The following is a 26210-nucleotide window of genomic DNA, read 5'->3' as shown; positions in this document are numbered from 1 at the left end:
TCACCTTCCTAAACCTCTGTGTTCAGTGGAGCCTGAGCAGCAGGGAAGGTATGAGTGAGATGGGACTGGAGATGCCAGGCGTTTAGCCCTGGAGTGAGGCGTTTGCTTCTCATTCTGAGAGCTGGGGGCAAAGCTCATCTCGTGCAGGGACCTCGCAGGACAGGGCACGGCCACCTGGGGCTCAAGCTAAAGACCCTCGTTGTGCAGATGGGCCCACAAGAGGCAAGACTTCCCCAGGGCATCCCCAGCATGAGGCAGCTGGAGCCAAAGCGAGGCACCGCGCCCTGCCAGGCACAGCCCAGACCCGCGCTGCCTCATGGCACTTCTGGCTGTCTCCTGCCACCTGTGGACCCTGCGAGGTCCAGCACCAGAAAGGGTGACCCAGACCCTTTAGACTCCATTTCCAAGGGGGCCCTCTTGAGTGGGAGCCCGGAGCACTGTGTCAGGCAGAAAGAGCAGCCTGTGGAGGGTCGTGGTGACTGGCTTGCTTCTGGAGTTTTCTGTGCTAAGGCCTATTTGGGCAGATAAAGCAGTTGTGTTTCTGTAGCACTTGCCTGCTTTTGCCTTAGGACTTCTATTTCAATGTGGGAGGAAAGAAGTTTCGCTCCCCCCACATCAAAAGGAAATCGAGCTGCCTCTGACTCTGAACTCCGCTCCTGCATCTCATCTGCTCAGTAGGTGCAAAAATACAGCCGTGGAAGCGGTGCTCGGTCTTCACAAGCATGAGAACTGTAGACACCTGGCCCCAGTGTCTGCATTCCCGTGTGCTGGAATGCTCCTGCGGCCACCGAGGCTGCTCACAGACACAAGAGGCAATTCCCCTCCAAGAACCATTGGTGACAAACAGGCAGCCTCCTCCTCTAACCTCCACAGGATGGAGCCAGGCCTGGCAGCTGCCCCCAGTGCCCCACACAGGCCTCTGTGGACAAGGCAGGTACAGCTGAGGCAGCAGGCACAAAGCAGCTCCTGGGCGGGTGGGCAGGGCCGCCCGAACCTCTGTAACAGCAGAACACTGAGTGTTTTCCTAGGCTCTCCCCCTTCCTGTTGTTCTGTGAAAGCACCTACCAGCCATGTGAAAAGCCACCCGGCTAACCGCCCACATGCAGGTGTCTGGCACAGGGGTGGCTCCTTGGCTGCCGGGGGGTTGGCCCCTCCTGATGTTTGCATGTTACACTTGTGTGAAACTCAGATTTAATTTGGTGATTATTAAGTGCAGGAACCTGGGGCTGGTGGAGGTTTTTTGTCCACAAATTTTGCAAATTGCCGTTAAAAAGAATACATACACTTGGTTGCTACCAATAAAGAGAAAAGGAAAGAAAAGAACTTTGGTAGAGAAACACTGGGAAATTTTAATATGGAGATGGGGTGGGGATTCTGTTTTGGAAAATACAAGCAATCACGTGAATAGGATTTTAGCGTTTTCTTTATTTCTAGCTTAGTGTGTCCTCTGCCCTTAAGATACATAAACACAGAGATAGGCATATGCATTTCATTTTTGGATAGTACATTCACATATTCGAAAGTTAAAACCATGTACAGAGTAAACTCTTGCCCCATCTCTCCCATCCCACCTCTCTCCCATTCCCCATCTCTCCCATCCCCCATCCCCATCCCTCTCAGCCCAATCTCTCCCATCCCCCATCTTTCCCAGCCCCCATCCCTCCCATCCCCCATCTTTCCCAGCCCCCATCCCTCCCATCCCCCATCTCTCCCATCTCACATCCCTCCCATCCCCCATCCCTCCCACCCCCATCCCTCTTAGCCCCCATCTCTCCCATCCCCCATCTCTCCCAGCCCCCATCTCTCCCAGCCCCCATCCCTCCCATCCCCATCCCTCTCAGCCCCCATCCCTCCCATCCCCATCTCTCCCAGCCCCCATCTCTCCCATCCTCCATCCCTCCCATCCCCATCCCTCTCAGCCCCCATCCCTTCCATCCCCATCCCTCTCAGCCCCCATCTATCCCATCCCCCATCTCTCCCAGCCCCCATCCCTCCCATCCCTCATCTCTCCCATCCCCCATCTCTCCCATTCCCCGTGCCCTCAGAAGACTGCTTGTTTCTTGTGCTTCTTTTTACAAATATAAGCAAATAGGAATTTCAATTCTATTTTATTCTCCTTTCTTATAACAGAGGATATAATAGCATATGATACATACCTTGCTGCACCTTGTTTTCTTGAGTAATAAACCCTGGAGGTGTTCTACTGCACAGATGTGCCCACTTAGCCTGGCCCCCTGCAGACTCTTTGAGGCTTCTTGAGCTGTGAATTTCAAGTGCATGAGTCCTTTTGGACATGGGGGATGGATCTTCTTCTGCAGGGTGAATTCCCGTCAGTAGGATTGCTTGGCCACAGGCCATGTGCATTTGGCCTCTTGGAGGCTGTGCCAGGTCACCACTGTAGGGCCCTTCCTCCCTGCATCCTGAGGGCCGTGTTCAGGGTGCCTTGTTTCCCCACTGCCATCTCAGTAGACGCTGGTCCAACGTTTGACTTTTTCACAACCAGATCGGTAAAAATCAGTTTCTCTGTCATTTTAGTTTGCATTTTTCTAATCACTTGAACATCTTTAAAGGCCAATTTGTGTGTCCTTTACTGTGTTCATTTCATTTGCCCTTTTTAAAAAATTGTGTCATTGGTCTTTTTCTTCTCAGTTGTATATTAATTTTTGCCTGTGATATGAGTTACAAATATTTACTACTAATTTGTTCTTTGTTTTCTGACATTGCTTTTGACGTTCTTGAGCTTTATTGAGGTAGAATTCACATACCACACAAGTCACCCATTTAAGGTGTACAACTTAGTGGTCTTGAATGTATTCACAGAGCTCTGCCAGCATCATCACAATCAATTTTAGAACGTTTTTATCACCCCAAAAGAAAGTCCCTGCCCCTTAGCAGTGACTCTGCATCCCCTTCAGCCACCCCCACTCCTGGCCACTGGCAACCACGAAACTGCTTTCTGTCTCCGTGGGTGTATTGGTGCGTTCTCACATTACTGTAAGGAAATACGTGAGACTGGGTAATTTTGAAGGAAAGAGGCTTAATTGACTCGTAGTTCCGCATGGCTGGGGAGGACTTAGGAAACTTAGAATGATTGGAGAAGGGGAAGCAAACACATCCTCTTCACATTGCGGCAGGAAGAGAGAAGTGCTGAACAAAATGGGGAAAGCCTCTTATAAAACCATCAGATCTCATGAGAAATAACTCACTATCATGAGAACAGCATGAAGGTAACTGCCCCAGGAGTCAGTTGCCTTCGACTGCATCCCTCCCACATGGGATTTATGGGAATTATGGGAACCCATGGGAATTATGGGAACTACAATTCAAGATGAGATTTGGGTGGGGGCACAACCAAACCATATCAGTGGGTTTCCCTGTTCTGGACATTTCATATCAATTGATCCACACAGTATGTGGCCTTTTGCGTCTGGCTTCCTTCACTTAGCATCATGCTTTCAAGGGTCATCCACACCACAGGGTGTAGGAGTATCTCTTTTCTTTTTTTGGCCAAATAATATTCTGTTGTATGGCTAGACCACATTTTATGTATTCATTCACCAGTTGATAGACATTGGTCTGTTTCTACTTTTTGGATATTATGAATAATGCCGTGTAAATGTTTATGTACAGGTTTCTGCATAGGCATATGTTTTCATTTCTTAGAAGTGGAATTGCTGGGTCTGATGGTAACTCTGTAAGTAACATTTTGAGAAGCTGCCAAACTGTTTTCCACAGTGACTGCACCATTTTACATTCCTACCAGTGCTTCTGGCATTTGTGGACATGTAAATGTTTTTATCAAATTTATTACTTCTCTTATGGCTCTGGATTTTGAGTTTTATAGAAAGCCTTTTTTTTCCTCAGGATGATAAAGGAAGTCTCTTGTTTTCTTCTAGTACTTTTATGGGTTATGTTACACTCTTTGGTCTGTGTCGAGTTTGTCTTGTATGTGCTGTGAATATAGAGGCAATCTTTCTTCTTTCATGTAGCTGCCTGCTTCAGTGCCATCTGTTGCAAATGCCATCTTTTCCTCTCTGCTTTGCGATTCTACCTTTATCATATACTAAACTGGGTGTATTTCAGAACAGTGTTCCGTTGGTCTCTATAGCTATGTGTGTACGTTCCTACTAATATGCTGTTTTAATTATGGAGGCTTAGTGCGTTCTGGCATATTATATATGGTATGGGGTAGTCTAGGAGGATTAGCTTCTCTACTGTTCTTTATAGAGTTTTCCTGACTAATCTCACTTGTTTATTTTTTCATTAAAAACTTGAAAATTAGTTTGTCTTAAGACCATGGGGATTGGGAGTGCTGTCGATATTTTAGATTGGGATAATATTAGATTTACGAATTAATTTAGGAAGAATCTGTACCTTTCTGAGGTTGGGTCTTCCTGTCCGTGACACAGGATTTATTTCTATTTGTTCAGTCTTGCTTTTCTGTTCTTTCAAGTTTTCTTTTTTTCTATCAATTTTGCCAATTCTGGTAAGTTTATTCCTAGGTATTTTATCTTTTGCGTTGCTGGCGTGTCTTCTTGCTTTTGAAAGCAGGTTTTTGTTAGCAGGAGTGGTTGGATATAAGCAGAGCTCCCAGACCAAGAGCCGCAGGCGCAGTGGGGGGTCTGGAGCAAGGGAAGGGGGGTCACTCTCTCCTCGATGGTCTTAGTTTATCCCTCTCAACACTTCTGAGGCTTTGAGGCTCTTATGAGCCTCGTACACATGAGAAACTGAGGCACTAAAGTTTAATGATTTGCCAGGGTCCCTGGAGGCAATCCCCCGAGCTGGAATTCCAGCCTGCACCCCCCACAGTCCTGCCGGAGGACCGCAGGCTTTCCTGAGCACGGTCTGGGAGTGACGAGATCCTACTGCATGTCAAGCAGCTGTGCAGTCTGGGGCAAGTCCCTTCTCCTTGCTCGGCCTCTGTCTGTTCATCTGCAAGAGTGGCTAAACCGGTTGGTGATTTGCTCGCCTCTCCAAGAAGGATCCCTTTTCTCCGGTGCGCCCTCCATAGAAGGCGATATCTGGAACTGAGCTGTGAGCTGCTGGGGTGGAGCCCAGAGGGCCCCTGTGCCCAGGAGTCCTGTCTTTAGCACCCTGATGTGGCCCCAAATGAGTGCCCACCAACCCCTCTGAGGACCTTGGACATACCTGCTGCTTCGCTAGTCCTGCTCAGAAGCCACCCCCCGGACCTGTGCGCCCTGCTGGTTGACTCTGTTCAAGGTCTGTGGGCGCAGGCTGTGCATCAGCCTCACCGCCCCCCACCCTGCCAGAACCCTGTGTGCTTTGGAAAGGTCCCTCGACTTTTGTTAGGCAAAGAATTCTCTTCACGCCAAGCTGCAAGTGAGGTCGTTTCACAAGTCCTGTCCTGAGTGTGTGCCGGCTGGAATGTACACCACAGAAACAAAATGTTTGTTTTCCAATTGTGAGAGCACGGTGGGGGCGGGGGAGGGGGGCTTTGGCATCGGCTCCCACACCTTCTGTGGTGGGGCAGGCCATCTGGGACCTGGTGCAGAAACAACGTCGCCACCGTGTGGCCTGTGGAGTTCCCGCAGAGAGGGGCCACAGGGTTGGCCACCATTCAGAGGATGTGGGTGGCTCTGGGCCCCCAGGGCCTGTTCCTACCCACAGCACCCTGGGGTATAGGCCTCAGGACCCCAGGGCTGTGCACAGACTGGGGTGGGCCCTTCTTTCCCATCTACCCTTTGCCCCCAGGCTGCACTATGCATCCACTGTGAGCCAGTCCACACATGTGGGGTCAGGGTTCCCTGCACGCCTGACAGGAAACGGGGTGCACACAGGAGCTTGGGCCTGCTTCCGGCGTGGCTGCTGCAGAGGCGGGATTTGGTGGGAGAGAAGGAATCTGTCAGTGAAGAGGGAGACAGGGCGGGACCGCCAGGCTGGCGCTGACCCAGGGCTGGTGCAGAGGGGGTTTCTGTGGCTGAAAGAGTTTTGCTGTAGAAGGAGCCAGAGCATGTGTGGGAGCAGTGAGGGCGGAGGGGCCCATGCAGCAGAGCCGGAGGAAGACGGGCCTTGGGGAGGGCCAGCCCGAGAGTGGCGGGCAGGCTCTGGCCTGCTTGGCGGGGTTGGCCTGATGAGCAGCACTCTGGTGAACTTTGCAACCTCCCCAGCCAACCAAGTGACTTTCCAGGGCTCCGTTATGAGGAACCCTCTGTGGCCGACAGCGCACGGATGAGTAGAGTCCATAGAGGAGCTGCTGGAGCCCGCGCTTGCCTTCCGTGGGCCTGGCAGGGGAGATAGTAGACTGGGCCTGTTGGCCCTTCTTGGTCTGTCTTCAGAGGCCTGGGTTTTTAGGTGTCTGAGCTGGGGATGGGCTGTCCCCAAGATGAACTCCTCCTTCCTCCATTCCTTCAGCCTCCGAAGGCCATAGGTCATTTTCCTTATAGTCCTTGCCCTCAGCTGGGCCCTCGGCCTCGAGTTACCAGAGGCAAGGCCACGCCGCACGAAGAATCCAGTGGGAGGGCTGCCCCCAGGATGCACAGCATGGAGGCCCCAAGAGAGCCACCAGAGCAGGGACAGCAAGGCCAAGGGATGGCTGGGGGTGGGGAGGCCATGAGAGAGCCCCAAGCTGTGTGTCCCCCTCTGAAGTGATTCAGGGTGGCCTGACCTGGCTCTGGCACCACCTGGGCCTCCCAGACCTGGAGGGGATGTCAGATTTGGGGCAAGATACCTTGTCCACAGAAAAGGAAAATGGTGCCTGCCCGGTGAGCCCGGCCAGCCCGAGACAATGCCTCTGAAGTCTGTCCCCTGCTCTACCGGCTCCTGGAACAGGAGTGACCACAGTGTCTCTGGCATGTGGCAGACACGCAGTACATATTCGTTGGCCTCTGCAGAAATGAGCTGAGGAAACACTCACAGAAAGGCGGGCACTTCCCTAGTAACTGAGCAGGACAGCCTCCCACCCTGTAGATATTTACTGCCCCCACTGGGCCATTTGCTTCTAGAGCCTGTGCTCTGGGAAGAGCCTTGCGTATTCAGTGCCAAATCAATGGTGCTCCCAGGACCCTGGAGTCCCTTCCTGTTCCTGGCAACTTTATTTCCCTCTTTTCAGGCCCTGGCAACCTGGCTTCCCCATCTGGGTTTTGCTGGCACTGTTGCCCTTCTTCCTGAGGGTTAAGGACAGACCACACTCAGAAGGGCTGCCTCTTTTGGGGTCCAGAGGTGGCAAGCATTTCACCAAAATGGGTTGGGCATGATACTGTCCTCCACTTTTTTTTTTTTTTTTTTTTTGAGAGACAGGGTCGGGCTCTGTTGCCCAGGCCAGAGTGCAGTGGTGCCATCTCAGCTTACTGCTACCGCTGCCACCTGAGCTCAAGTAATCCTCCCGCCTCAGCCTCCTGAGTAGCAGGGACCACAGGCATGCACCACTATGCCAGGCTAATTTTTAGTTTTTTTTTTTTAGTAGAGATATGGTTTTGCCATGTTGCCCAGGCTGATCTTGAACTCCTAGGCTCAAGCAATCCACCTGCCTTGGCTTCCCAAAGTTGTGGGATTACAGGTGTGAGCCACCATGCCTGGCTGATGCTGTCCCTTTTTAAAACTGGGCACCAACAGGACCCTGGGTGAGCAGCAGACCAAATGCCCGTAGGAAGGGCCCTGCAGAGCCTGGGCAGTCAGCCCCTAGGGAAAGGTTGGCCATGCCCACGGCCTTCAAGGCATCTCTAGCACCTGCAACCTCTGAGGACAAGCAGCCCCCGCCACCTGACCCCTCTGGCCCCAGGGGGCAGGGGCAGCAGCTTCCTGTAAGAAAGAGAACAGCCTTCATGCAAAATCCAGATTTACCAAAGATGGATTACAGATAGGCCAAAAATATGCTTGCGCCTTTTTTTCTTTTCTGAAATAGTTTTTTAAAAGCCTAGGAAACCACATGCTTCGCCGTCTTAGTTGTTTCTGTGCCAGCTTCCAGCACAAATGGGACTTAGAAAATTTCCAGGCCGTTGGCCATCATTCTCATAGCCTGGTGTTTTCTGGATACTTGGAGAATTCCGTTCTCATGCAAGAGTCTGTTTGGGGAGGGAATGCCTCCGCTCAGCCAGAGCCTGGAGCCCCACAGCTTCCAGCAGGGCAGCTGCCAGGCCAGGCTGGGGACCAGCTCTGCTCCTGACTTGTGAGTTGGGCTTGTTGATGGCCCTTTCTTAGAGGGACTTGAAGTAGCTCCATGAAGACGTGTAACACAGAGTGCCATAAAACTGGACTGAAAAGAGGAAGAGAACAATGGAAGGAGGAAACGCAGCTCTGCCTGCCATGAGGAGTGGCGGCACAGGGAGGGAAGTGGTCATCACTTGCCCAAGAGATGCACTCGAGCATCTTGGGGAGATGGGCGTGGCGCAGGCAGGGGCCGAGAGGAAGCCTCATGTGGGCACTACCCTTAGGACACTGACTAACCGAGGAGAGGCGTCCCCAGCCACCACTGCTCCCACTGCGTGCCAGACAGGCCGGAGCCAGCAGCTAGACTCCCCAGGGTGGCAGTGGCCGGTCTCCGACCACGGCTTGACATTTCTCTCCTACAAAGAACAGTAGTACCAAGAAGAAGCACGTGTGCAACTACAATGACATTAACACTCACGGTGCTTTTTACCTGTGCCTTTAGATTGGGTCCCTAGGAAGCAGGGCCTGAGCTGGTGATTCTTGTGCCAGTGACAGATAGAGGGATGCTCCAGTAGGAGCCTTCAGGGAGGCAGGGGAAGCCCACGACTGGCAGAGGCCCAGCAAAGAGGCAGGATCAGCTCAAGTCACTTCTCAGCCTGGCGCTTCGGAAACTGTGAGGTGTGACTGGCACTTTGGTCTTGATCCTGCCCAAGGCGAGGGGCAGCTCCTGTCCCTGTATCCGTTGGTCATTGGTTGGGAGCGACCCCAAAGGGAAAGGATAACCTCCTATCCTAGGTCTCCCAGCCCAGAGTAGTTCTGGAAGGGGCAGCCATGAACTGTCAGAGCCAGCACTCACAACAGTGGAGAGTGTGTTCTGCCCAGGGTTTAGGACTCCAGGTGGGGCACCAGCAGCCTGGCTTTCCTCTTGGGATCCTTGCAGTGGCCCTGTGAAGCAGCCTGACTGGGGACAGCAGTTCCACTTCCCAGGAGGGGAAACAGGAAGTGAGGCCCCTTGGTCAACAGAGGAGCTCAGTGCCTCCAACTGCAAATCTAGTTCCCTTTGCTTCTCCCTGGAGCTCTCCAGGTTCAGGGCAGAGCCCAAGGGGTAAGAATACCCGGCCTCCTTCGGAGATGGCAACCAGGACACAGGCGAGTGGCCACTGCTCCCAGATACATCACCTGACCAGCCAGCTTAGTCTTTGTCACCAGATGCCCACTCCTGCGTGTGGGGATGTGGTTCATGAGTTCTGGGAATTCCCAGGCCCCCGGCAGCTCTCCCTAGAGAAATCCGGGGGCTGTTTCCCCTCCACTCCCCGGGCCTTGCCCTTCATAGCCTAGAGTGGGTTCTGGGTCACTACTGGTAAAAACATGGGGTTTCGTTCAGCTCAGGAGACGTTTCTGGAGTCTACTAACATCTTCACCCTGCAGGCCCAGGAAGTGCAGCACATGGGGCAGGGAATGAGCTTGCTGGGCTGAGGCTGGACAGGGTGAGTGGCGGTCCGCCTGGCAGCAGTACAGAGCTGACGTGCTGAGTCGGCGTGTTTCCTAAGGCCAGACTGGATTTCAGCTTGTACCTAGAAGGCAAGGACCAGGCCACCTTCGTCTTTATTCCCGTTCCCAGCCAGGGACCTCCCACTCAGGAGAAAGCGTAGGAATAAATATCTGCACAGAACAGCCCTGCAGAAGAGGGGCTGTTGCTCCTAGCTGGGAAGCCCTGGGGAGGCTGGCTGGGGCAGGCTGAGCGGGAAATCTGAGCTGTGACCAGTGGGCATGGCCAGGGTCTCTGTCGTGGCTAGAGCTGAGGTCTAGAGGGTCTGATGGGAAAGGCAGGGGCTCCATCCCAAAGTCACCTCTCCAGCAGGCTGCAGTGGCCTAGCATTTGCAGACTCTAGGAGTAGGTCCTGATCCATGTCCCTGGCCACTGGCCTGAGGCCATATGCAGAGTTCCCACAGAGCTTTTCACCTGGGCGGGGCTGTGCCAGTATAGGTGGCCCAGTCCAGGGATGGGGCTGGATGTCAAGAGAACAGAAGTCGGCGGGCTGGAGGACAGTTGGTCCCAGCGCAGCAGTTTCACCCTGGAATAATGTGTTCATGTGGCACTTTGAACTTAGCCATTTTGCAGCTTTTTGCAGACATTTTTGAGGGCACACAGGCGGCCAGGCTTCCAACTGGCCGTGCAGTGTTCTTTCATGGGGTAGCTGGAGCTGCTAGGAGACGCTGGGCAGGACCTTGCCACTGGGCCGTGGAGGGCACAGGGTAGCTGCAGGGCCTGGGTGTGGCACACCATGGGAGTCTACATGGGGAGGGCTCTCGAGGGATGGGGCTTGGGCAGAACACACATTGCCCATTGTGGCCGCCACATTCCTTCCTTACAGGTGAGGCCCGCCGCCAGCTGGGGCAAACAGTGGGTGGTTCTTGGCCTTCTCTCACTGTGGCTGAAATGGCTGAGTTTTGAGTCAACAGCGTTCTCAAGGTGACACTGGCTTTGAGGCCAAGGAGCAGGTATATTTGAAGAATATGGGGGGCCCAGTGGCATTCTCTGGTTTGCCTGTGACGAGATTCACCAGCCCTTCCTCGTAGATTCCCCCTGCATCATAGCGGAAAGGGCCCAGTTAGTCCAGATAGCCCTGAACACCCTGACTTGGCAGCCAGGCTGGCCGCAGCCCAGAGGTGGGAGAATTGCCTGGCGTTGTGATGCCCACATGGATGGGGTCTGCCCCTGTATTGCCTGTCTGACCTCAGACCCTTCCAGGTCACAGTGAAGCAAAAGCCACACATCATTGAAAGGTCCAGCTAATGGGTCCCCCAGTGCCCTTGCCTGGCTGTGGCTAATGCATAATGTGGCTGACTTTGGACGGCTGTGACAAAATGCCTTCATCTGGGGAAACCTACAAACTGCAGGAATACATTTCTCTTAGAAGCTGGGAAGTCCACGATCCAGGTGCCAGTTGGCTTGGGTCTCGTGAGGGCCCGCTCTTCTTAGTTGGCACTTTCTCATGTTCTTACCTGGTGGGAGAGGCACCTGCGCCCCTCTCCAGTCACTGTTATGAGCCCTAGTCCTGTCCATGAAGGCCCCTGGCATGACTTCATTGCCTCCCAGAGGCCCCACCTCTTCATACTTTTGCACTGAGCCTTAGCGTTCAACATAGGAATTGGGAGGAGGCACCAATTTAGACCATAGCACCACGATAAGTGCCCAGACCCGCACAGTCATAGTGGCTCAAGATAGGCACCCCTTGCCACCTGCACCTTATACCGGAGGAGGCCAGTGGGAAGCCCCGAGCAGGACCAAGAAGGTGAGCACAGTTGAGTGCGCGGGCTCTGCTCCACTCCATCCACCTGAGAGGCCACAGAAATGCTCACAGCCTTTCACATGACAGCTCGCAGAAAACACGGGCATGCGTTTGGGCGTCAGGCACACTGGTCTCAACAGAGGTGGCTGGCACCCAAGGCAGTTGGCCTTAGTGCCCACTCAGTCACCCACCTAGAACCGGTTCACAGCACATCATTGGGCTGCTCTGGCCTCGGCTGGACATGGCTGTTTATTCTTACACACCATGGATTCTATATAGGCCGAGAAACAGGCTGCTCAGCCGGCGTCGGGAGAGGTGGGCCTGGCTCCCTGGGCCCCTCCTGGCCTCTCCCTAGGCCTTCTCTATCAGGGCAGCCTGGCTGAGCAGAGCCTGGGACACACGGCTGAGGCCACCCAGGCTGAGCCATCTCGCCCGTTTTGTGCCCCCTGCTCAGTTCTCCTGTCCTGGCTCAGGTCTAGGCCAGTCAAGAGGGTGGCTGAGAAGCAGGAAGAGCCTCAGAGACCCTTTCCTCAAAACCCTACCTCACACTTGGGAGCTGCTGGCCCGTCACCCAGCCCTGGCGGGGGCAGGCAAGAATCCCGGGGCTATTGTGCAGGGGTCGGTGTTCCCCACCCTCTCCCATGGTGGGGAGAGCATGCTCTGTGCACACCCTGGGCTGCGCTGAATCTCACCATGGCCCGGAGGGCTGACCTGTGGCTCCATGGGGGCAGCTGCAGGGAAGGGGCTCCCCAGCGGCCTGGGCCAGCATCTCCAGTCTCACAAGTACCCTGCACAGCTCCTCCCAGTCCCTGTGCACAGCTCCTCCCAGCACCTCAGCCTTCAGCTTTCTCAGTTAATCAAAAGATTCCAAGAAAAGCAAATCCATCAGAACGGCTTCCTCCATGGAGTGTTCAGGAACAATGTGCGTGCCCACGACAGACACATACCCCTTCCTCCAGAGACAGTGCCTTTTATTTCCCGGTTGCTGAGGCTGGTCTGACAGCTTGCTGGCGGTGACAGCCGGTGGTCACCTGTATTTCAAAGAGATACGCAAACACTGCAGCCTTTGAAAGGATCGAGCCCTCGGGACAGGTCTGTGGTCTTGGCCGTGGCCAGCGTGTGCCGAGGGAGGCGGGGGGTGCTCCAGGGCCTCACTTTGCTCCCCCGGTCCCCACCCTTTGCAGGGAAGAAACCAAAGGCTGGAATCGCCCCCGCCCCCTGTGTGCAGCTCTCCGCGTGCTCCCCTCTGGGATGTGACCTCCATGCGGCAGTCCTGTTGGGGATATCCAGGGCTGGGCCGCGAGTGCCCCTCACTGACCCAGCCTCCGTCTTGTCTGGCTGGACGATGGCATGTGCATGATTCTGAGGAGAAGGCTGGGTTTTGTGCTTTGCCCTGGGAGCAGGCTTTGAACCACGCACCCTACCCCCATTGCTGTCAGGTGACTCCAAACAGACCCAGCCTGCGTATCCTTGAATTCTTGTTCGTGCTTTACCTGACGCTGGGCCAGGCCCCAGGCCACCTCCTGCCCCAGGCCAGGCCCCACACTCAGGGAGCACTTGGTGGGCAAAAAAGCTTTTGTGCAGCCTACTCACTCTTTAGGGCCTCAAAGGGCCCAGCAAGGCAGGCAAGGACCGTCACGCATCTCTTATAGAAGAGGCCCCCAGCTGGTAAGCACCAGAACCTGGACCCTGACCCTTGCTCAGCAGACCAGATCCCCCCCAGTCCCCAGCACCTGTGGAGGGCACTGGGCTACTCCCTTCTAGAGACTCGGCGTCTCCAGGCGAGCCTAGAACTCATGTTTCCACCAGCTACCCGCATGGTTCTGTTTCACACCGGGTTCAGGACCAGCTCCGCCCCTTCCACCCACGTCTCCCTCTCGGGTTGCGGAGGGTGGGTAGAGCAGGCGTCGTGTCACCCTGTATGTAGCAGTACAGCCTGGCCACATCTCCTCTGAGGCAGGTCCCCTTTCACGGGAGCATTGCAGTGCGTCAGCACATTCATGTGTTTGCAGAGGTCCCATCCGAAAAGCACCCTTGATTTCACCACCGTTGTGGGGTGGGTTACCCTTCGTTTCCATCTAACAGTAAGCTGATGAGTGTTTACATGCATCTTGGAATGTTTTCTTAAGATAAAAATCCGAGTAGTGAAATCACCTGATCAAGGAATTGGACACATTTTTCCTAGGTTGCCCTTCAGAGGGGCTGTGCTATTTACCTACTAACTCGGCAAAGCACACACATGTGATGCATTCCATTTCAGCCTTCCCAGAACTGGGCCTGCATCACACGTGTGTGCTTTGCCGAGTTAGTAGGTGAATAGTGGAACTTCGCCTGTCTTCATGAGCACAGCGTGTGCACGGGCCAGAGGTGTGTCTTCATGAGTACGTTGCCAATAGCCCCTGTCCTTGCCCGGATGGTAGGAGCCCGGGACTTGAGTGGTCTCACCACAGCCTGGTTTTGGTGGTCACTTTGTGGGGTGTGCTATCCTGGGGCTCCGGGAGGGGAGTAGCCCTTAGTAACCTGTATGTCTGCCCCTCCACAGAACTGTCAGGCCTTCAGCAGCCTTAGCTGCTTGAGCGCAGGGACAGAGGACTGCGGCCCCCAGAACCCCTTCGCCTGCCACGTCAGCACCAGCAGGGCCTGGACTGCCCTGCTCTCAGCCTCCGGCCCAGGGGGCAGGACCCCTGCTGGGACCCCAGTCCCAGAGCCTCTTCCCCCTTCCTTCGACGACCACCTCACCTGCCAGGAGGACCTGTCCTGTGAGGAGTCAGATGGCTGCGCCCTGGATGAGGATTGCGGCAGGAGAGTGGAGCCGGCCACAGCCTGGAGGGACCACGGGGTCCCTGGGAACAGCCTCTGCTCCCTGGACGGCGAGCTGGACATCGAGCAGATAGAGAAGAACTGAGGGGTGCAGGCCCAGGTAGGGCTGGGTGTGCTGGAATCCACAGCCCTCCCTCTGGGCACTAGGTGGGCCCTCGAAGGGGAGCCCAACTCTTGGGCCTGATGAAAGCTTCCTGAGCGGTGTTGGGTCCCAGAGAGGGAGCTCACCCGCTGCCTGGGGGAGAGCCTGGCCTGGCCACACCACAGCCGGGTGTTAGCTTCTCGCTGGCTCCCCGAGCGTGGCAGCCACCAGGTCCTCGGAACTACCGCAGCCCAGGGAGCAGCTTTGGAGTCTGGGTCTTTTCTGCCTTTTTCCTAATGGGATGTTGGGCAGTCTGTTGTTCCCAGCAGAGCTGGGTGCCGCTCTGGATCCCCCTGGTGGGGGCGGTCAGGGAGGGCCTGAGGTGGGGGCTGGGGGCCATCTGCTGTGCCAGGGTCCTTCATGGCCTCGCTCAGGTTCACTTTTGGGGAGTTGGCCCCACAGCTTCTTTCACTCAGTTCTATTCCGTGCCTTCTCTCCCGGGGCTCCCTGCTTCAGGCTTGGGAAGGTTCGGGAGATGCTTCTTTCTGTAACACCAGAACCATTTGGCCTTAATTCCAAGTGTGAGAGACAGAATCCGGGGGTACTGGACTGGCCCCCCCCAGAGGGTGAGCCTGTGTCCAGAGTCTCAGGCCCAAGGAGCAGCTTGGAGGGTGCTTGTTAGGGGCCTTCCCCGCTGGGTGGAAATTGGGTGGATCTGTTGGCTGAAAAGACAGACTCACTGTGCCTCCTGCAGCTGGAGAGCCGGGCCCTGTGGTTCCGCCACCGTTGAGGCAGGTTAGCAGATGGCAGCCCTTCTCTGTGGCTAGCTGGTCACTGAGTGATCAACGTGGTTGATTCTGGTGAGGGTAGGGATGACGTGATACCAGGGGGTATCTCCTAAAAATGACCTTGGGAGACAGGAGCTGCGAGCGGGTGCACAGGAGTGGGGGGCATCCACTGGCTGCTCGCAGGGGCCCCTGCAGGATTCCCAGCACCTCCCATTTGTTCTTGAGGACTGATGGCTGTAACCAGGGTGTACCACCCACCCCAAGACAAGCCCACACACTTGTCAGCTTAGGGGGAGCCCAGTCTGAAGGCTGTGTCTCTGCCGTAGGCCCAGCCATGGGCACAAAGCTGGATTCATACTCCCTGCCCCACCCCTCTCCCGTCCTGGCTCCCTACCCGGGGCCTCCAAGGAGCCTGGGCCCCTGAGGGTTTGCTCTTGGGCAGCTCCTCTCCCCTGCCATGCAGACACCATCACATGGGAATCTGGCTTTTAGCGAACTCGGCGTCTTCCACAGACAATAGCAATTGGGCTGGCTTAGGAACAAGTGGCTCATTTTCCCATAAGGCTAAAAATGATTGGCGCGCTCCTTGCGTTGGCTGACACGCGGTAAAAGCACTTTTGTAGTCCTTTGCTTCTGCTCCTCTTCCGTGGACGAGTGAATGCCTCGCTTCTGCAGGTTGGGTCTAGGTGGTTCTCACCTTCTTTCTCCTAAAGAGAAAGATGCTTTTTGGGAAACTGTTTAAACCTTCTTTTTTAACTACATCAAAAGGGTGGTGGTTCAAATTCCAATATATGGGTGGCATTTCTTAAAAATCAGCTGTAAGAAGCTGGCAGAAAGCCCCCAGCCCTGCAGCCCTGAGAGATGGTGTTGCCAGCTCAGGGTGGGTGGCACGTGGGGTATGTCAGGCACTGGGCAGGTCCCAGAGTGGGGGAACAGCTTGCCTCCAGTGGCCATAACTCCTGCCAGAGGCACATCTACTTGTGACCCCGGACAGCCAAACCCAAAGCTGGGGGCTCTGAGCAGACAGAGACCTCGTGCCCTGTCCCTGCCTAGCGGTCATGGAGACCATGTCCTCTTAGAGCAAGTGTGGAGGAGGCCGGGCAGTTGTTGGGTGAATGTGGAGGGCACAATACCATGCCGTGCCCCCAGAGCACCACTGGGCACAGGAGGTCCTGGCACCACACTCCTGTGTGGCCACTGAGGACACACAGCCTCTAAAGCAGGTTTTCCTGTGGAAGGCAGAGACAGTAAGGGAGGCAGGCGGTGCCAGCTGAGGCTGAGATGTGCAGCAGCCCCCAGCTCCCTTTGCTTAGGGCTGGGATGGGAGGCACAGGGTGTTAAGTGTGTGTTGTGGAGCTAGGGGCTAAGTGACCTGCCCTCAAACCCTGCCTGCCACCTCCCCACTCAGGCCTGGTGGCAGGGTGGGACAAGCCATGGAGCTGACCAAGTCACAGCCACCTCCCTGCCTCCCTCAAAGCTGGTCCCATCCACCAGCAAGCTCAGCCCCAGGGCACTTAGGCAGAAATGACCCAGCCTCCTCAGACCCCACCTGCCTGTCCTGTGCCCACCACAGCTCCTAGCCCAAGCCTATCACGCAGCAGTCAGGGGAGAAAATGGCAGCTGTCCCTTCTGCTTAGAGAAAGAAATGGCCTTCAGCTGCTTTCATATTTGTCTTTTGACTGGAGAGAGTGGACCCCATCTATAGTTGCCACCCTATCATCCAAGCCACCACACTGCCTGGAGCAGCCTGTTCCTGCACCCCACCCTGCTGGCCCCAGGGCTTCTGGTCTCAGAGCTCTGGGAGAGGCTCGCCCAGGAGATGGTCCCCCCCCCGCCATTGGTGTCCCCACAGGCAGTAGACAGCTCACCCCCACCAGCATGATGGCCCCAGCGGGGGGCAGCAGCAGAAGCCTCACTTTTGCCCACGAGCCCTGCCTCTGAGGGGAGACTGAGGAAGGGCAGGGCCAGGAACAAGCCTTGCCAGGCCACCTCCCTGCTCTTGGGGCCCTGAAGAGTGGGCTAAGCCTGCAGGAAAGCCGGGTGGGAGGAGGGGCTTTGCGTCACACGCAACCCATTCATTGTAAAGCCACCCAACTGCCCGAGGCCGCCGTCCACCTGTGGGGCCCAGGACCGGGCCACACCCTCTTGCCTTACTCTCAGTGGAGGCCGGAGCTGCCCTGGGCCATGGGCCCACAGGGAGCTTGTTCTGACCAGACGTACAGATTTTCATTCTCAGAAAGCCTTACTTTTCAACAGATTTTTTTAGCCAGTTTTGTGAATTTGTACACTGAAAGAAAACTTAAAGGGGAAGTCCTGTCTGAGCAAGCTTCCCCAGCTGCGGAACCCCTGGCCCCCTGCTGTGGGCTCAGACTTGGTGTCACGCCCACTGCACCCCTGTTTCCACTGCTGTGCCGTCTGTGGCTACGGGGGTGGTCCTTGAATCATGGCCACTTCAGATGCCGGCCGGCCGGCAGGGAGGCAGCAGGCTGGCTGCGCACCGGGGCTCAGGCGCCTGGCCCCACACTGGCAATGATGCCGCACCTTGCCATGCCCACACTGTTGGTCAAACCCCTTTGTCATGCCTCTTTAAAGAGAAAAGAAGAGAAAGATTTTTTTTTTTTTAATGGCAGACCGAATGGAGATCTTTTAGCCTAGGTAGGATAGTCTGACCTTCTAGCATAGTCTTTTTGGCAAATGATTTGTGTTTTCCCACGTGGGGAAGCTGTCCTGGGGGGTCGGGTGACGGATAGCACAGAGGCTGTCTCTGGGGGTGCAGGAGCTTCCCGAGCTGGACGGTGTCGGTGTTGCAGAGCTTCAGGAAGTGTGGTGGGCAGAAAGCGGAGACCCGGGGTCCAGGGTCTGCCACCCCCTCGGCCTGGCCTCCCCGCACAGGCCGTGGCTTGCACTCCAGCCGCTCTAGTCTCTCAGGAATTTGCTTGTTACTTTTACTGTGTAAATAAAGCTTCCTGGTTCAGTCCCCACGTGTCTGGTGCCAGCTGTGTGGTTTCTGTTGGGTGTGGTGAACTGGCAGGTCCCCCCCTGCCCGAGGGATCATTAGCTTTGGGCTGGGAGGGACACGATTGGACCCTCTGTCCCCTCCAGGCCTCGGGGTCTGAATCGGTAAAATGGGGCTAGCAGACCCCACAGAGCTGTGGAGAGGCTCAGGTGCAGGATGGTGTGGGAGCAGCTGGGGAAAGGGGGAAGGGGGAAGGCTGACTGTAGCCACAGCTACATCATGGGAGCTCTTCCAGGGCTGAGCTGTTCTGGCTCCAGCTGGGACCCCCAAGACAGCAGCGGGGAGACACTCCTTATGTAATTTGAGTTAGGAGCAGTAGAGGAGTCTGCCCTTTTGAGCACATCAGCTCAGCCTTCGACAGTGCTGGGAGGCAAGGCCGAACTGCAGGGTGCTGAGCCATGCTCAGCCTGGCCTAGAGCCCTGAGGGGCCTGGGATGGTCCCTACCACCCACCCACCGGGGTAGCGGAGGAGGCGGCGCACAAAGCACTCCAGGCTTCTGACCCCACAGCAGGCAGCACAGTGCGAACTTCTGCTGCATGAATTGCGGGGGCCCCAGAAGCACGAAGCCCAGCCCAGCATGGCTCACTGTCCCTGTGCGTGGCCCTCTGCTTTCCCTGACTCGGGAGTTGGGGTGCTTGCAGCCTGGAGGGCAGGCGTGGAGAGGTTCGGTTTCTGTAACTCAACACTTGCCCACATGATCTGCCCGTGGAAGCCTGGCCTAGAACACTTGTGAGGCCAGGGCAGCCCCTCTGGGAATCTTGCTCTCCTCTTTTGATTTGCTTTTCCTTTTAGCAAGATCCTTTAAAAAAAAAAAAGGTTTATGGACACTGAACTCAAGAAACAGGGGAAGCAGGGCCACTGGGAGAGGTGAGCCCCTCATCCTCACTGCTGTCCCCGCGGCCCTGCTGCACCCAAGGCCCAGGGACTCACTGATCCAAGGCTGGACGCATCGACTTCCCCAGCCCACCCTCACCCCTGCCTTGTATCTGATGGATGAGGCAGGGCAGAGGCCGGCAGGGGGCTTCTACCAAGCATAGTGCCCCCACCTGAGGGTAGGGCGCAGAGTGGCCCTGGAGGAACCTCTGGCCCTTGTCAGCCCCTTGCCACCCCCCATCCCCAGATGAGGTCCCTGGCTGGGTGGCAGCTCCATTCTGCCCTGCGTGGAGCCTGGCCGTAGGCCTCACCCCAGTGCAGTGCCCAGGCCAGGTACAGGTGCTTCTGACATGGGACACGCATAGAGTCTCCTTATCTGCACGGTGAGCATAACCCTGTGGGCTTACAAGAGAATGTGAACCCCGTGGCCACCCTGGATGGCCACTCTGTCCAGTGTGCAGGAAGAGGGCCGGAGGAAAGAAGGCCAGGAGGAAATGCACAGAGACAGCAGTGCTCAGGCTCCCAGGTGACTGGGTTTCTTTCTGTAGACTTTTAAATATCCTGTAATAACATGCTGCTTTTATAATGTTAAAAAAAAAAAAAAACCCAAAAAAAAAAATCAGAACTGAATGCAGGCCACGCAGTGTGGACACTGCCTACACCAGGACAGTTCTGAGGGGCAGCTGGAGCTACTGGCACCACTTTGGGTCAGGAGGCGGACTCCAGACCACCTACCTGAGAGCTGTGCCACACTCGTCCGTCCCACCCTATGTCCTCACCTCTGCCCTGAGTGAACATACAGGAGCCTTGCCAGCTGCTGACCAGCCTCCCTGAGAGGGGCAGGAACCACCACCCAGCAGGACAGGCCCAGGATGGTGGCACCAGGTGAGGCCCCAGCCTTTCCGAGGGCTCAAGCTGAATGGAAGGAGGAAAGAACTGAAGTAAGCTGGCCCAGGGGCGCTCACATCTGACGTGGAGGCCTCTGCCTCACTTGGCCCAGTTCCCAGCCTCATGTCAGCGAGATGAGGACATGGACATTCCCTCATCGTCCCAGAGCGCTTTTTTTTTTTTTTTTTTTTGAGACCAAGTGTCACTCTGTTGCTCAGGCTGGAGTGCGGTGGTGCAGTCTTGGCTCACTGCAACCTCTGCCTCTTGGGTTTAGGCGATTCTCCTGCCTCAGCTTGTGAGTAGCTGGGATTACAGGCGCCCGCCACCATGCCTGGCTAACTTTTTTTGTGTTTTTTTAGTAGAGACAGGATTTTGCCATTTGGCCAGGCTGGTCTCGAACTCCTGACCTCAAGTGATCCGCCTTCCTCAGCCTCCCAAAGTGCTGGGATTACAGAAGAGAGCCACTGTGCCCGGCCCACAACTGAGTCTTGACAGTCATTTGAGGAAGTGGCATTCGCTGGCCTTGGTCCTCTGCCTGGCACCACATGCCATCTTCTGTGGTTGGGGTTTGGTTGGGATGGGGACTGTGCCCCAGTTCCTGGTCCACCTGGTCTCTTTGCCAGTCTGAGTCCTGGGGTTGCTGAGCAGGTAGGGAGAAGTCTGGGGGGGGGCATTCTGCCACCTGCCAAGTAGCTGCGATGGGAAGAGATGGGGTTCCTGTGACGGCGCTTGGACCCTAGGCTCAGCCAGGCCTGGGCTTTTAAGTCCTGAGACCGCCAGATCTCTTGTTGGACTGAGCCACTTTGAGTGTTCGTAAGGGACACACTGAGCTAGGCTCCGTACTGTGTGGGCCCTAGAGCTGGAAGGTGTGAGGGTGGGTGAGGCCCCAGAGAGGAGTGCTGCTCTCTCTGCCCACCCCTCCGCCCCCTACCGTGCTACTATTTGGTGGTTGGGCCTGGCAGCTCGGGAGCCTGGGAGGCGTGGCTGGGCCTAGGCTGTGGCTCACTTGGGGCCTTGGTGGGAAAGACCCTTGGGAGCCCCCCTGGCCTGTGGCCCTGGGTGTTGAGAGTCTTTGCACAGCAGTTCATACACGTGCCTAACACAGGGTCTTAGCCCACTGCCAGCCCCAATCCACAGCTTCACAGGCGGCTGGCGACTCCACACCGTCTCTGCCAGGGCCCGGGCCCCTCCACATGCTGGAAGTGGCCAGACTGCTGGAAGGACCCTCACTTCTGGGCAGCACCGACCCCCGGCAAGCATCAGGGCATGCCTCATCAGCTCCAGCCAGGGGACAGGGCACCCTGTTGGGTCAGGAAGTGCCTGCTAAGGAAGTGAATCCCCGTAGTTTGTAGACAGGGTAAAAGACTTAGGGGTTACATGACCACCACCGGTGGGGCTGGACCTCACCCCTCAGAAGATCCCATCTCTAGAACAAGGACATCACACCCCGAGGGAGGATTGCTCCAGGCAAGCGTGGGAAGCAGCACTGCAGAAGGCGGAAGGCGCTCAGAAGGGCCTGGGAGGCAGGGCTGGACCTTCCTGCCGGTCGCAGCCGGCACTAACTGTTGGCCCTCAGCAAGTCCCTAGCTCACTGCACCCCAGGCTCTAGACCTGTGCAGTGGGAAGAATGACAGCACCTGCTTCACTGAGCCCACCGCAGCCCAGAGGGTGGCATGCTCCCTGCCCAGACAGAGCAGGGGTCTGCACCCCCAGGGGTTGTCCCTCTGGGCACCCCACTCCTGGGCAGCAACTAGAAAGAGGAGGCCTCAGCTTGAACGTCCTCCAGAGGGGTCGCTGTCTTGGCTGGAAGTTTCCCCATGAAACATAAAAGGAGACAAAAACTAAAGACCCACAAATGAACCCAACAGCATGCATAGCCCCTCCAGGCCGCCACTGAACTGCAGCCGCCACCTGATGTCCCATGAGGTCTTCTAAGGAGCTGCAATTGGGGACTCCATTGAGGGGCCAGCCATCTGTATGTTCTCAACGAAGGGGCCAAATGGCCCTCCCTCAGTTCCAGTAACACTGGCCCGGCTGGTGGCCTCTCGTCTTGATGAAAAGACTCAGTCACCATTACCCCTGATTCTGACTTAACAGTGGCCGGCCTTCCTAAAGCTGCCCTCGCCCCTGCTCGGGTCCCACACTTTCTCATCATCCTCCTTCATGTCATGGAAATCCTGTTACAGGGACCCCTGGCTTTGCTCAGAAGCAGCGGTCTCCCAGGGGTTAGCAGTAGCTTTTGAACTGACTTGGGGAGAATTGGAGCAATCAAGTTATCGGTTCAGCTGACGGATTCTGAAACCTGAAACTTACTCCCAGGGGCCCTGTGGGAAGGCCGCTCGCTGTGCCCTTGGTCAGGAAAGCAAAGCTCATCACCACCCACCACTGGGCTGCAGGCCGCTCCATTAGGGAGGGCAGTGCCAAAGTCTGCCCTAGACTGCCTTGTTCCAGATGGGGACAACAACAGCTCACTGGCCCCTCTGGGCCTCAGTTTCCCCATCTGCTAAGTGAAGGGGTTGGAGCAGGCGAAGTATGTCAGGACCCTTGTCCCTTGCCCCTCTGATATTCAGTGACTCAAGCTTAAGGCAGGACAGGGACAGTGGCCCAGACCCTGTTGGTGGCCTCCCCCATCCGGTTCTTCCTAGTAGTCAAAGCCCGAGTCAGAGGCTGCTGGTCAAGGCAGAGTTTGTTGAACTGTTAATTTCCCCCTGCACATGCCGGGCATGACACCTTCAAGTCCGTCCAGCAGTGGCTCCAGAAAGTACCCTGTATGCCTTGGACACAGGCTGCAGTTCTTGCTGTGTGGCACGGAGCCTCCCCAGTGCCCTCAGGAGCTGCCCCTGGTCCCTGTCTGCAAAGGTGACTGGGGGGATAGAAAGCAGCGGGCTGGCGCTGTTTTGGGGGTGGGATGGTGGGTAGTGTGCTTGGGCAGTCGCAGGGAGGCTGACGTGGTTCTGGGCTGCGAGATCTGTGCACAGGAGGCCCCTGGTTTATTCCAGGCTCTTCACTTAAATGCAGAGATCTGAGGAGGAGGCAGTGGGCGAGTGCCTCTGAGTCCAGTTAGGTGGAGTTTACTGCGGTTCAAGGACCAGGTGCACATGGTAAGTGAGTGAGTTCCGGGATTTGGGAGATTCCCAGAGGACTGGACAGGTCTGTCCCACCCTCCTGGACTTCACTACAGGGAGCTGAAGTCAGGGCCCAAGCGGGAACAGGCCAGGCAGGCAGGGAACATGTGCCTGCCCACGCAGGACAGAAGGCAGAAGGCAGGGCTGTCAGGGCCTTGGGTGGTCTGGGCACTGGGGCGGGTGGATGAGGGGCACAGGTTGGGGAGATGCAGGGGTGTGGGGGTGGGGCTCTCCCATGAAGCCGGTCACTTGTCCACATGCTGCAGCAGCAGGTCCACAGCCTCTGCGAGGTTGTCCACGTACCCATCAGCCTTCACTTCTGGATGGTGCTCGTCACTGGGCCTGGAGAGGATGGTGGAGGTTAGTCCATGCCCCCATGTTGACGCCTCTACAGCTGCACCCATGCAGCATCTAGCACAGGCCTGGCCTCAGCTTGAGGAAACCTCCAGGTCTTGCCAGGCAGCCTGACCCGTGACCACTGGCCATCCCCCTCTTCCCCATCCCCTACTCAGGCACACATGGCCCCTCCTGACTGTGCCCTCAACCTGGACACCTCCCCAAACCTGTCTCCCATTGGGAGCCTGCTCAGCTTTGTGGCACAGTGCCAGCGGCCCAGCGCCCTCGGGTCTCCAGCACAGGCATCTCACCTTTGATGGTGGGAACGTGAGTGTACGCTGCTCTGGGCTCCCCGGGGGCTCACCCTGCATCCCTGGCATGGCCTAATGCCTGGTGGGAGGAGCCTAGGACATGTGCACTGTGGGGACTGCTGAGGGAGAGCCCCGGAGCTCCTGCCTGCCCTACCTTGAGGCCACGTCCACCGGACAGAGGGGGCACTGGCTGCTGGGTAAGCTGCCCTCTGGCTGGGATTCTGGGGGCAGAAACCTCCCCAAAGCCTTCAACCACTCCCCAGGCATCTCCCGAGGTCTCACTTATGCTGAGGACTGATTCCATGAGGCAGCACAGAAGTCTCTGTGGGCTGAGTCCTGAAGGCAGGTGGGGGCTACTGGTAGACACATGTGTGGGAGAGGAGGGCCCCAGCCACAGGAAGAGCTCAGGTGAGTTAATGGGGACATCCTAGAGCCTTTTTTTTTTTTTTTGAGACCAAGTGTCACCCTTGTCCAGGCTGGAGTACAGTGGTGCGGTCTTGGCTCACTGCAACCTCCACCTCCTGGATTCAAGCGATTCTCCTGCCTCAGCTCGGGAGTAGCTGGGACTACAGGCTACTTTTGTACTTTTAGTAGAGACAGGGTTTCACCATGTTGGCCAGGCTGGTCTTGAACTCCTGATCTCAAGTGACTCCCAAAGTGCTGAGATTACAGGAGAGAGCCACCACACGCAGCCTGTACCCCAGTTTTGACAGTCATTTGAGGAAGTGGCACCTCATCCTAGGGGCTGTAAGCCAGAAGACCCCTCCCCACAGCCTTGCATCCACAGAGGGGCTGCTGGAGCTTGGCAGGAAATGGGGACCTGCCCGTCTGCAAACCTACCACTGCCGAGGGAAGTGTTCTCGGATCACCCCATGGCCTGGCCCAAGCTCCCTGAGAAGCAGGGAAACCACAGCCTCCCAGCTGTGTGCCCTGCCTTGGAAGCTGCCACCCTGGTCTAAGAGGACATGCTTGAAGTTGGTTCTCACAACATCTAAAAGTTGTGTTGTCCCTTTCAAAGCGTTTGCTTTCTGCAAAGGGCTTTCTTTACCCCAAAATGACTGCCATGAGCAGGGGTGCTTTTTCTTTTAAGGGTTCTCAGCCCAGTGGCCTGGAGGCTACCTCCTGCACTCAGGGACTGCTGAGGTTGTGGACCTGGATGGGGGCACAGGGAGGGGAGGGCAGTGTGGGCTCCTCTGTGACTGGGGGGGTACACCTTTTGGCTCTTGTCCAGGTCCCAAGGGAACCCTGTCCCCTGCGCCCCTCCAGTGCCCCCACTTGCTGGGCCACCCGCTTATACGGGGCTGCGGCCACTTTCCCTCCTACTGTCTCTGGGCACAGCACTCAGGCCTCACGTCCCTCGCTTCCTTACACCCTCCAAGGAAGAAATGGCCACCGCCATCTTGAACAGGTGAGGAAACAGCTCAGAAAGGTTCAGAGACTGGCTGAAGGTCACACGGTGGGGAGAGCAGAGCTGGGATCTGACCGAGTTCTACTCCCAGCCCTGGTTCTTTCGAGAGCTTCCACCATGGCTGGACCTTCCAGTTCCTTCCAGCAAAGGGTGGCTGACAGCACCCACTCCAAGCAGAGGCACTGACAAATGCCAGAACCAGTGGGTGTTGCTCTACTGCTCCTGAATGAACACACACCAAACTAAGAGTCTTGGGGACCAAACAAGCGGACGAGTGTGTGGTGCCCTCACCCAAACTCCCACCCATCCCCTCACCCCCACCCCATCCTCACCCACAGCCCCATCTGCACCCTCACCCTGTCCCACACCCCAGTCCCACTTGTACCTCACCCTCACCTGAAACTTCACCCTTACCCAAACCTTCACCCCCACCGTCACCTGTGCCTTCACCTGCGCCTTCGCCCCCACCCCCACCCCATCTGTACCTGCACCCTTGACTGCACCCACAACCCCTCCACATCCTCACCCACACCCTCACCTGTACCCCCACCCTCAGCACCCTCACCCACAACAGCTCCATCAGCACCTGCACCCACTCCCAAACCTGCTCCCTCACCCGAACCCTTGCCCACTCTAGCACCCTCACCCACACCTTCACCCTCACTCCCACCCTTCCCTGCACCTCTCCCGCTTCATCAGAACCCCGGGCAAGAAGAGCTCATGTCAGTCTCGGGCTTTAGAGGCCTCTCGTTCTGCTCATGCCATTCTGTGTGTTCTGTGATGGCACAGTGTGTCCACGCTTTAGGAAAGGTGGCACTGAAGATGGGCATGATGCTGCATCTGCTGAAATCTGTTCTGGGCACTGTCACAAGGTCTTCTGCGGTATGGGTCACTTTGGAAAACTGCATGCTAATATCCTCTAGCAACCTGCAGTCCCACTCCTAGGTATGTACTCAGCAGAAATGCATCTGCGCATTCACCAAAGGCACATGCTAGAATGTTCCACACAGCTTTAGTTGCAATAGCAGAAGTCAAACACTGGACAAATGCCCGCCAGTGGGAGGATGGGAAAACAGATGGTGGCAGAATCGCACACTGGAACGCTCCGCAGTGGCTCCGCCTGGCGTGAGCTCCCGCTGCATGACAACGTGGGAGCCCGTGGG

The 26210-nt window shown here is 56.4% G+C and overlaps 2 protein-coding genes across 5 annotated transcripts in view; one reads left to right on the top strand and one right to left on the bottom strand.

Moving 5' to 3' along the window:
• The window catches only part of FAM53B (family with sequence similarity 53 member B), a 118781-nt gene extending 100711 nt beyond the window's left edge, over nucleotides 1-18070 (top strand). For both annotated transcript variants that reach the window (XM_054243436.2, XM_078346721.1), the window contains exon 5: nucleotides 13942-18070. In XM_054243436.2, coding sequence (XP_054099411.1) covers nucleotides 13942-14304 — 363 coding nt within the window. In that variant the 3' untranslated portion in view covers nucleotides 14305-18070. The remainder of the gene's footprint in view (nucleotides 1-13941) is intronic.
• A 4467-nt stretch (nucleotides 18071-22537) lies between these two features.
• The window catches only part of LHPP (phospholysine phosphohistidine inorganic pyrophosphate phosphatase), a 145011-nt gene continuing 141338 nt past the window's right edge, over nucleotides 22538-26210 (bottom strand). For all 3 annotated transcript variants that reach the window (XR_013525171.1, XR_013525172.1, XM_002756691.5), the window contains one exon: nucleotides 22538-23334. Coding sequence is in view for 1 of the 3 variants with exons in the window: in XM_002756691.5 (XP_002756737.1) it covers nucleotides 23238-23334 (97 nt within the window). In the remaining 2 variants the exon portion in view is untranslated. The remainder of the gene's footprint in view (nucleotides 23335-26210) is intronic.

This window comes from Callithrix jacchus, chromosome 12 (genome assembly GCF_049354715.1).
Source record: "Callithrix jacchus isolate 240 chromosome 12, calJac240_pri, whole genome shotgun sequence".
Taxonomy (NCBI): Eukaryota; Metazoa; Chordata; class Mammalia; order Primates; family Cebidae; genus Callithrix; species Callithrix jacchus.
Note: the sequence above shows the minus strand (reverse complement) of the source record. Positions and strands in the feature narration are given on the sequence as shown.